This window comes from Syngnathoides biaculeatus, chromosome 15 (genome assembly GCF_019802595.1).
Source record: "Syngnathoides biaculeatus isolate LvHL_M chromosome 15, ASM1980259v1, whole genome shotgun sequence".
Lineage (NCBI taxonomy): Eukaryota > Metazoa > Chordata > Actinopteri > Syngnathiformes > Syngnathidae > Syngnathoides > Syngnathoides biaculeatus.
In genome coordinates this window covers 21,694,329-21,705,854 of record NC_084654.1, presented here as the reverse complement: position 1 = coordinate 21,705,854, position 11,526 = coordinate 21,694,329, and the positions used below count along the sequence as shown (strand labels likewise).

The following is an 11,526-nucleotide window of genomic DNA, read 5'->3' as shown; positions in this document are numbered from 1 at the left end:
GTAACTCTGGATTAAAACACTAATTTGAAATCCAAAACTTGTGATTCCAACCCTAATTTGAAACCCTGACCCTGGTTTGAATCACTAGCTCAGGCTGGAACCCGCTAACCCTAAATTTAAAACCCTCCATTTGTCTTGAAACCCTAATCCTGCTTCGGTTATTTGAAATCCTGACCTTGTCTTGAATCCTTAACTCAAAGCAACATGACTTCGTAGGGTGTTTCTGGGGGATGCAGTTCGACTGGAACATTCTTGACAGGCTATATTTCCTACCTGGGCGTGTTGATGATGTCATCAGTGTGCACCGCGCCTTAGCACGTCCACCCCAAATCTCACACCAGCGTGCGTATTAAATGGCGTAAACTCCGGTGACCACAAACACACGATTACCTGTACATCTTTTAATATTTGGGATGAACTATAACATAAACTATTAAAATAACAAGAGACTATTTTCATCTACAAAATGATGATTGTGATGATCTAATTTTACGATTCTTTTTAAAATGAGTGAGCCGTGCGTGCACTGTATTTAGCATTGACGAATTGACGTGCTAATTGATAATCCGGCGCGAGCGTGAGCTGCGCCCAGTGATCTGCGACGAAGATTTCACGCTCACTTGACGTGATGATGGGATTTGTCAGACTTGTATTTAAACTATTTTGATTGACAGGTCTTTCGATCCGTTAGCCGTAACTCGAAACCTCGGCGCCAGATGCTAATTGGAAAGCCGTAATTTGAGACCCTGATCTTCGGTTGACGTGCTAATTTGACACCCCAAACTTGTCATGAAACCCTACCCTAGTCATCTCATGTCACTATCCAGGCTGCTTATCCTCACAAGGGTTGCGGGAAAGGCGGAGCCTATCCCAGCTAGCTTGGGGCGAAAGACGGACTACAGCCTGAACTGGTCGCCAGTCGGTCGCAGGGCAGAACCTACCCTAGTCTTGAGACCCCAATGTAACACCTAAACCTATGAATTAAACTGTAATTAGAAATTTGAAGACAATATTAGGTAATCCCATATTTGACACCCTCTATTAGGTTTTAAACCCCAATTTTCCGCTTCAACCCGAACCCTGGTTTGATACCCTAAATCACAGGTGTCAAACGCAAGGCCCGGGGCCCAGATCCGGCCCGCCACGTGATTTTACGTGGCCCACAAAGCCAAATCTCGAGTGTCAATTTCAGTTATTCTTTGTACAAATTTTTACAAAGATTTCAACTTGTCATGCCTCATAAATGATAAAGTTGAGATATTGCAAGCATTTTTTTTGTGTTACCCAACATGAATAATTGAAAAAAAAAAACACATTACCCTCGATTTCTGATTCAAAAAGTAGATCATAAATTGATGATGTAAATCCAATGAGACAATTAAATATTTGTATTGTTTCATGGTCATATCGAGGGAAACCGGAACCACAACATGGCCCGCGAGGGAACATTTAATTAACACCCCTGCCCTAAATTGAAACCTTAATTTTATCCCAAAACAATAATGTGCAATCTAGCATTGTCTTGGAATTTGCATTGTCAAAACTATATTGAGTTTGAAACCCCGACCGTATCTTGAAACCCAAGTTTGAGCGTTAGCTTGACTTAAAACCCGAAGCTAGGCTTCCAGATGGAATTTGAACCTATTTTGACAATGTGATGTTAAATCCGCTCTCATTTAAATGTTTTGAGAAGATTTTTTATCAACAATTACGAATTTTCAGGGGCGCTGCCATTTTCGCGCGTCACATGACCCACATGCACCGATGTGACGTGTACCGTGACGCAACAAAGGCTCGATTACATTGGACACCATTTATGCCCGGCGCCGATTCCTCAGATTTATCCACATTCGATGAAGAACTAGCAGTATCGGTTGATCGAGAAGACGGAGGAATACTTCCGTACAGATTTGAACATGCGGTTGTAATTAATGTTGAATATCCGGATGGTTCTTCGGGCGCGAATGACGCGGAGTTTGACGAGCGAGCTCCAGAGGCCGTTAGCCTCGGACGCCGAAGCTAGGCTAATGCCCTCCGACGGCGGGCGGGCCAGGAGCCAAGCTTCGGCGGCGGTGGAGGTCGACTCCTGAAGATGGCTCCGCCCCTGAAAATTTGTAATTGTCGATAAAAATCTTCTCAAAACACAATTAAACGAGAGAGGATCTAACATCACATCGTCAAAATCGGGTACATATTACATTTGCTATTGGATACACAGTTCATGCAAAGCACTGGATTTCCCCTTTAAGACACTAAATGTAGCTTGCAACGCTAATTTCACAATTCAACTTTTGCCCGAAACGTTCCGAATGTGAAGTTTTTCTGCTCCCCGGACGCCTATTTAAATTGCAGCGGGTGTACAGTTACAAAGCCGTCTCGCCTTCTGCTACATTTTAAATCACTCTTGTTTTAAGCTAATTAGCCTCAAGTCGCCTGTCAATCAAACTTGGGAGTCGGGGCTGGGGGCGGCGCATCAGCGGAAAGCCTCCGCGATGACAGCCGGGTCGGCCAATCAGCGTGAGGCGAGGGCGGGCTCGCATCCCCGAGGCGTCCAATTAGATCCCCCTTCCACACCGCCATCGATTCCATTTTTTCTGTCGCAAAGTTTTTCTCTCTCTCTCTCTCTCTCTCTCTCTCTCCCTCTCGCTGTGTTTTTAGTCGACCTGCCTCGGAACGGAGCCTCCCTCCGGGGGAACGACCGAGCCGAGGGACGAGAGTTTTTGCAGGGAGTGAGAGAGAGGGGGAAGCCGGAGGCGGACCGTCGAATCTACCCCCCCTCCCTCCACACACACGCACGCACACAAACTCACCGTCTTGAGGAGGAGGAGGAGAAGAAGAAGAAGAAGAAGGAGGAGGAGGAGGAGAAGAAGAAGAAGCAGCAGCGGGTTGAGGAGAGGCAGCCGGCGGACACGCACACACACACGCGCGCGCACACACACTCGGGGGAAAAGAAGCCCAGACCTCACCTCAGCGCCATGGAGCCTTACGACGACGGAGAGGCGGTCTACATGCAGCAGGAGGAAGACTGGGACCGGGACCTGCTCCTGGACCCCGCTTGGGAAAAGCAGCAGCGAAAGGTGAGGAGCTCTTCACGCCCTCTCATTTCCGGGTTGACTTGTTCATAGGCGGACACCCGACGTGCTCGTCTTCTGATTTTCTCTTCTTCACCCAAACTTGAAACCTTAATTTCATACCCTAAACATCGTCTTGAAACCTGAACCCTGTCTCAAACCCCATTTTTTTACATCTTAATTTCCAACCCGAAACCATAACTTTGCTTTAAAGCCCCAACTCAGACTTGGAACCCTAATTTTAAAACCTAATTTTAGCTTGAAACCCAAATTTGAATCACTGACCTATTGTACCCCACCCTAATTTAAATCCCTAACCAAGTTTGAAGCTGAAATCCTTATTCGAAACCACAACTGTGCGTTAAAACACTTTTAATTGTCATTCTCGTCTGTCGTAATTTTCAAGTCTTCAATATTTCAAAAGTACCGTGTGCACCTGGTGTCAGTCACGACCTGTGACTGTGATTCTCAAAATATGACATTTCCCAAAAATGACAGCTCGGGTACTCGGGGACAGGTTTTTTTTTTTTTTCTGTCAAGACAAAAACTTCCATTTTTGGGAACATTTTTGTGTCATATTGGGCATATAAAATCTTTTAAATTGGAGTAAAATAATATAATTTGATGATTATACATTACTGCATGACATCATTTTTTGTGGAGCCCCTTCTCCAACAGGACATTATTTCAAATCGACCAATACACAAACATGAATTGATTATGATTCAGTTACTAGTTTGGTGCTTAGCATGTCAGGAAATAGGCAAAATATTGATCATTGTTCAAAAGCAGGTGTCTTATTTTGAATACTCCGATTTCACAGAAGACGACAGGAATCAGATACATTTTTATTGTTTGGAGACTGAAATTCAGAGGATTCTGACAACTTTAACAATAAAAAATAATTCAAAACAATTACGCAATCATCAAAACAGTTATAGATGAATTTGATAGTCTATTTGTTGCCCATTAATTTTAGAATCAATGAGTTTTCTGTTCATTAATTGTTGCCCCCTCTACATCACTGGTTTTCTTCATCCTGGATTTATTATTCATGGAGGATATTGTCATTTTTTTGGGGTGAAAATCTGAAAAGTGAGCAGTGATGCCAGCCACTTGTTCCGTCGCTATTCAAAGTAGCTAACAGTTCAGTTGTATTTAACTTTTTAGCCCTATTCATTCACATTTAATTTTTAATAAACATAAAAAAACATAATTATTAATTAATGTGCAATAAAATTTTAATTGAATCATTTGGGCACTAAAAAAAAGTTTGTGTATTTAAAACAGTGTTAATATTCAAAACTGTACAAGCAGGATGTGTTGGGCCCATTCATTGATGATGAGTGCTGGAACTGGGACTGTAAAAGGAAGGGGGGGGGGGTTCAAGTTTTATACTGCTGCACTTTTTTCCACACAACAGATGTCAGCCATGCGCTTCACTGCATTAAAAGAACGGTTGCGACCCCCCCAGTGCTGTTTAAAAAAAAAAAAAAAAGTCATCTGTATGATGAGATGTGGATTAGCACAAACACCCCCTCTATCCTTGCCTTAATTTGTAGGGGTGGGTGGGATTATCCTTGACTGTGACTTTACCCCCCCCTCTTCCCCCCAACGCCTATCCACTACCCAAACCAGCATGCGGCACACGCTACCTTTTACCCTCTCCTCCCACTTAAAAAAAAAAAAAAAACACACACAGTGAAGTAAAAAAAAAAAAAAAAAAAAAAAACCCTTGTGGAATCTGAGCAAACGCTGCGGTTTGGGCCGGGCTTGTGTTGGGAGCGAGCGTGCCCAAAAATGGTAATAATCTCGCCCCTCTCGGCGCTTGCTGCTCCTGCTGCTGTTGGAAAAAGTTTTTCACCCCCCCCCCCCTTCCCTCGCAACTCCTCCATCCAGTTTCTTCTTGCTTTTGGTTTCCTGCATGATGTCATCCGCGAGTGCTACCGGGGAGAAGCGCGGCATCGCCACGGAGACGTCCACAGGTGTCTCTTTGTCTTTGGACCCCTGACGCCCGTTTAAGACCCGAATGCTGTCCTGAAACCCTAATTTGACGCCCGGGACCCGCCTTGAAACCCTAATACAATGAGAGTATTTTAGGGTGAGCTGGGAAAAACGTTGGCCTCACAGTTCTGAGTTCCCGGGTTCAATCCCGGACCCGCCTGTGTGGAGTTTGAATGTTCTCCCCGTGCCTGCGTGGGTTTTCTCCGGGCACTCCGGTTTCCTCCCACATCCCCAAAAATATGCAACATTAATTGGACACTCTAAATTGCCCCTAGGTGTGATTGTGAGTCCGGGTGTTTGTCTCGATGTGCTCTGCGATTGGCTGGCGACCAGTTCAGGGCGTACCCCCCCTCCTGCCCGTTGACAGCTGGGATATGCTCCAGCACTCCTTGCGACCCTTGTGAGGATAAGCGACTAAGAAAATGGAAGGATGGATGGATAAATTGCCTCTAGGTGTGATTGTGAGTGCGGCTGTTAGTCTCAATGTGCCCTGCGATTGGCTGCCGACCAGTTCAGGGTGGACTCCGCCTCCTGCCCCTTGACAGCTGAAATAGGCTCCAGCACGCCTTGTGAGGATAAGCGGCAAAGAAAATTGATGGATTGATGGAGGGTATTTAAAGCTAAACCTAATAACCGGAAATAAAATCTCAATCAGAAGAGCCAAAGAGCAAATAAACGCTTTTACACAAAAATACATATCTTCACAGACAAAACAAATGCATTTTTCCTTGATTTGAGGTATTTAATGTAGGTTATTATTATTATTATTATTATTATTTTTGGCAGTGTAGCGCTCACATCGTTTGCTTTGTTAGCCGTCTAATTGCTTTGTCAAGCAGCAAGGTTACACAAGGTGCATCATGGGAATGCAGGAATGTGATGACAGCAAGCGTTTCATGGACTGACTGACTTTTTTTTTTTTTTTTCCAGCAGCAAAACATCTGTGTCGCAAGTACGCTCGCCGAAGATAAATAACAGATGGAATGTTTGCATATCACGTCATTCACAAGCTACTGTTTGTTTGTCTAATCTTAGAAACTGCTGGAAAAAAAAAAAATCAAACTTTTATTTTTTTTTTTTTTTTTTTTTTGCTGCCTCGATATGTGGTCCTAAACCCGTTGAAAGGAAAATCGTTGCGAGCTGTTTTATTTTATCTGCAAAACGGACTGTCGCAACTCTGAAATTTTTTTTTCCCCAATCTCTGTTGTCTATGGTAATTGTAAATAATAATTTAAAAAAAAAAAAGAATCAAACAAATTCAATGGCTTCCATAGTACTTCGCTGTTACCTGCGATTTCGTCATCACTTATTGATTCCGGCTCGGTTTAGCGTCAACTGTTCTTAGAACAAAACAGACCCTCCCCCGAAAAACGAAATTAAATGAGGCAATGTGAACAGAGCCTAAAAATGTGAATAAGCCGTGAATTAACACATTTTGTGTCTGCGAGCCAATCATTTTTAAATTGCGACCTTTCTGAGAACTTGTCAGATGTTATTAATCTATGGAAGTAAATATGTGCCACCAGGATTTGAATTTGAAATGCCACCGAAAACAGAATTTGAAATGTAACGTGATGACATTTTCAATAGTTGTATTTCAATGTAACTTTTCAATGTTCACAATTCAACTGGCTACAATTCGCTGTCTCAAATTCAATCCAGTTACGCTGTCTTAGCATTTGACGTCACGAGACTAAAAAGCATAACTGTGATTGGCTGGGTGTTCGGTTCCGACCTGAAGTAACCCTGCCTGTTGGCACAGACGGCGAATTTCAAACAGCGAATTGTTGCCAGTTGAATTTCAGACAGCGTTAACACTGTTAACATTGAAAAGTTACACTGAAAAACAAATTCAAATCCCGCTGGCACATATTTACTTCCATATTACTCCAAGAACAAAGTTTTGATCGGCAGTTCCAAGCCCAGTGGTACGACATTCGAATCCCTTGAAGCAAAGTTTTTAGTCCACAGATTTTTCGACGTTTTCGACGCACGGCAAACAAACCGGAATACGCAGTGCAAGTAGGATTTTCTTTCAAACCGTACGCGGCGTTCTGAGCTCCGTAAAACCCCAGTAACCGTCGCGGAAGAGGACATGTCGCTGCACGGCGCGCTAGTCCCCGAGGCGGCCGACTTGAGAAACACAGCGACGCTCAAATGGGAATGAAATGATGCAACAAACGCCGGAGCGAACGAATCGGCGGACGGGTCTTATCTCCCGGCGGCCTCGCACGGTGTGCGCGGGAATGTGGGTGTGGTGTAGAAGAGTTTGAGGGGGAGGGAAAATAAAAGGTGTGTGGGATTGCGCCCTTATAAGGGCAAACCTGGACCAGAACTAGAGAACCTGAAAAGCACCTCGTCGTGTTTATGCGAGCGACACGGTTGTTTGGTAGCGACGGTAAGGTGTGTGTGATTGTTTGCGGAGTGCACAATTAGATGGAAATATGCGAGAGTGGCAACCTGATTGACTGCCTGATGTGTCCCCAAGACGGTTGGGTGTGTGAAGACATTAAGATTCCAAGATAACCATCCTCATACTTGCAGCTCATGTCGGGACTAGCATGGGAAGCCAAACGTGAAAAAAGAAAACGTTTTGTTTTTTGTGTGTGTTTTTTTTTTTTTTTTTTTTTGATTACGGTACGTTTTAGACCCACCCACTACGCGTTCTATGTTCAATTAAGGCAGAAAAGCCAAGCTACGAATAGTCACCAGAGTTGAACAACCAGGCAAGTCAAAAAATGTCCAGAACCGTCCAGAGACGAAAGGCAGAATGCAGCGTGGCGTGTACTTATCAATTTGTCCAAAGAGTGTTGCTAAGAAGTGCCGTTTACGGTCTTTCTCGTCCTTATATAGGCACTCCTTGGAACATTCCAGAATTCCGCATCACAAAAGACCCGCATCATAATAACGTAAAAGTATGTAAGGGAAAATATAACACTATAATGAGGCACAAGTTTTTTTTAGATGAAGAATCGCTTATGGGGCTTTAAGGAATACGCAAGACGATTAAATTGTCAGTACTTATCCGCAAATACCCAATTTTGCGGCATCTTCGGGGTGCTCGCGCTGCCAGCGTCGGCCACAATCAATTGTTCCCATTTGTCTGCTACAAACGGAAGCCGTCCTTTGACTATCTCAGAAGTTTCAGCAAAAATATCCACAAATAAGCCAGAAACTCCAAGTTGACCCCCTAAAATCCAAATGACGTTTTAACTGTGTCGCATGGCCAAAATTCGACTTAAGCAGCACAAATGGATCATTATTTTCCAGAAGAGAAGCATGCGCAGTCGATTAGGTCATGTGCTTGAGTTATCAATCACTGTATTTTCCACACTATAAGGCGCACCTAAAAGCCTTTAATTTCCTCAAAAGCCGACGGTGCGCCTTATATACGGATCAATATTGAGCTTTTGGCGCAGCCCATCTAATGGATGCATAACGTAATCCCGGTCTCTACTGTAGCGTCTATTCTATGCGCCTTATATATATATATATATATATATATATATATATATATATATATATGAAAACAGTTTTTAAAATAGATTCTCACTTTTCATGAGCGCCTTGTTGTTTCGGTCGTGCGCTTTGAGTCATTGCAGGCGGGGGTCGTCCTTTTACGACAGAGTTCTGTTCTCGAGAGTGGCGACTTAAGCCCTGGTGGTTAGCGTGTCTGCACAAAGTTCTGAAGTTCTATTCCTTGAGAAGGCCAATTCTTCTTTTCCTTTCGGCTTGTCCCGTTAGGGGTCGCCACAGCGTTTCATCTTAGATGAACGCATATTTGTTTGGCACAGTTTTACGCCGGTTGCCCTTCCTGACACGACCCCTCTGCATTTAGCCGGTGAGAGAAGCTTACAGCACCTGGTATTCCCAAGCGGTCTCCCAGCCAAGTACTAACCAGGGCCAAACCCGCTTAGCTTCCGAGATCTGACGAGATCGGGGGTTCTCAGGGTAGCACCTTGAAAAGGTCCATTTAAAAAGTGTAAATCCTTTGTAGGCGTGAATGTGAGTTTGAATGGTTGTATGTTTGTGCTTTTATGTGGTTAGCTACCAGTCCGGGCTGTAGTCCCGAGGTGACCAGTACCTGTCTGGAAATTTGGTATATTTTTCCACTTCTGAACCCAATGTGAACTGAGCTGTAAAACCAGTATACGTACCAAACTGCCGATTTTCAGTGTATCATCACACCCGTTGCGGCTCGGGATCTGCATAATAGCTTCCTGGTTCTGGGTCTTGAGCTCCTCTTCATGGCGAAAACCCCCCCAAAATTTTGCCTTTCCATCCCCGAAACAATTTCAGAGTTGGAAAAATTCAGACTTTTTGTGTGAAACGATCGAATACACTTCCCCCAAAAGGGCCTTAAATGCAAATTATCTCCGGTTCCAAATTTAGGCAGAACCTCACGGCCCAGTACGTACGTCATTAAAAGGTCGTTAAAACCAATTGCCTGCTTTGAATCTTAATAGTTCAGTTACTGCTCATCTGGTTTGTGTGTTTCCATTGAACTGAAGACAGTAAATTGAAGCTTTGGGTCCCTGGAGCAAGAAACACAATATATATATATATATATTTTTAACACTGTAACTGATTATTAAAATATGAAAGAACTTCACAAAACGGGACATAATCAAATTAGTTTTTTGTGCGTCCCGGTTTTATAATTTGTGTACCGGAGATGAATAACGGGGCACAACACGCGACGATTGTCTCAAACGAGAGTGAAAGTGGCGTTGTTGGCTTTGATCGCAAGGATCCTGAAATTCGGCCCAGTTGTTGTACGAATTTCCCAGCTGCATTAGGCAGGCAGTTTTCGATTGGATTTTTCAGTCGGTGCATTTCCCGTGGAAGCACCATGTACTTAGTGTATAGTCACATGTGTTCCACAGCATATGATTAATAGAGGGGATTGCAGTCAGCCTGTTTCCAAGGAATTCCCCCACCCCCCCAGCCCCCCTCAACACACACACACAGCAACGCTGTAGTCACGGACGGGCCTTCCCTTGCCTCATGCGGTAGCAGCCGGGGAGCGTGTAAACAGATACGCAGGTGCGGGAAAAAAAAATAAAAAAGGCGGCAAGCCGAGCCCGACACACCTTTCGCATTCAGTTGCGGGTTCGTTTGTGCGGGGTGTGGGCGGCGCTTAGAAGAAGAAGAAGAAGAAGCGGCGGTGACAGATCGACGGAGCCATTTTTCAGGGGCGTTCCTTTGTCTTCCCGTCAGCACACCATCAATTACTGATTGACAGGCGCTGTGTGGAGTTTGCATGTTCTCCCCGTGCCTGCGTGGCTTTTCTCCGGGTGGGCATTCCGGTTTCCTCCCACATCCCCAAAAACATGCAACATTAATTGGACACTCTAAATTGCGTTGTGATGAATTGTGATTGCGGCCGTTTGTCTCCATGTGCCCTGCGATTGGCTGGCAACCAGTTCAGGGTGTACCCTTGTAAGGATAAGCGGCTACGGAAATGAATGAACGGGTGGATGTCTTGAAACATTTGTTTTTGGTTTCATTTAGCCTCTCCAAATGACCCCAAAAAAGAGGTCAACATTTTTTTTTGTATTGTTTCGGATAAGCAGAAAAACTTACAAAAGCATAACGTTCACTTCTTCATGTGTAATAACTATTCGCCCCCCCACCACCCCCCCACCCCATGGATGTTAAAGGTGACTAGATTCCACGTCCCCAAAGGCTCAAATGCAACATCCCTGCATAACAGCGCATGCTTTCCGATGACCCCGACAAGCACGTTTTGTCTCCACCGGGTTCCTCTTCCAATTCTCTTCCTCTTTCAGTCTCCTTTCCTTAAAAAAAAAAAAAACCAAAAACACAAAACAAAACAAAAAAAGTGCAAGTGTGCAAGCGAGCGAGCGAACAAGCGAGTGAGTGGGCGTCGGCCCCCGCGCGAGGGAAAGTTATTTGCTGACATTTCGCCCGAGCGTGTCGAAATTGCCCCTGCAGCCTTATCGGGAATAGCGACGCGTCAGCTCTGTTTGCCGTCTGAGTAAACACATCGCGGCTGTGTGGCGTTCATGCTAGCGACTGTACAGGCAATGTTTGAAGTCACGTTTCAAACTATGTATTCCCGCTCATAACCAGAGGAAAAATGCCGCGTTTTTTTTTTTTTTAAATGAACTTTACAGTATCATAAAACCATCCATCCATTTTATATGCTGCTTGTCCTCATTTCGGTCAGTGGAGCTGGAGCCGGTCCCGGCTGACTTTGGGCGAGAGGTGCGGTACACCCAGAACTGGTTCGCAGCCGGTCCTGGGGCACTTACTGTGTCTACAGTAGACATTCACATGCATGGACAATCTAGTCTTCATCCATCCATTTTCTCTGCCGCTGATCCTCACGAGGGTCGCGGTGAGTGTCAAGGGGCAAGAGGCGGGGTACACCCTGAACTGGTTGTCAGGATCTAGTCTTCAATGTACTTAAAAATTAATATTTGGG

At 44.5% G+C, this 11,526-nt stretch overlaps 1 protein-coding gene across 3 annotated transcripts in view; it reads left to right on the top strand.

The window, feature by feature from the left end:
* The first annotated feature begins 2,608 nt into the window (after positions 1-2,608).
* actn1 (actinin, alpha 1) overlaps positions 2,609-11,526 on the top strand; it is a 43,497-nt gene continuing 34,579 nt past the window's right edge. For 2 of the 3 annotated variants that reach the window (XM_061843140.1, XM_061843139.1), the window contains exon 1: positions 2,610-3,077. In XM_061843140.1, the coding sequence (XP_061699124.1) occupies positions 2,976-3,077 (102 nt within the window). In that variant the 5' untranslated portion in view covers positions 2,610-2,975. Of the gene's footprint in view, positions 3,078-11,526 lie in introns of all 3 variants that reach the window. The other variant, XM_061843141.1, reaches the window with a different exon arrangement.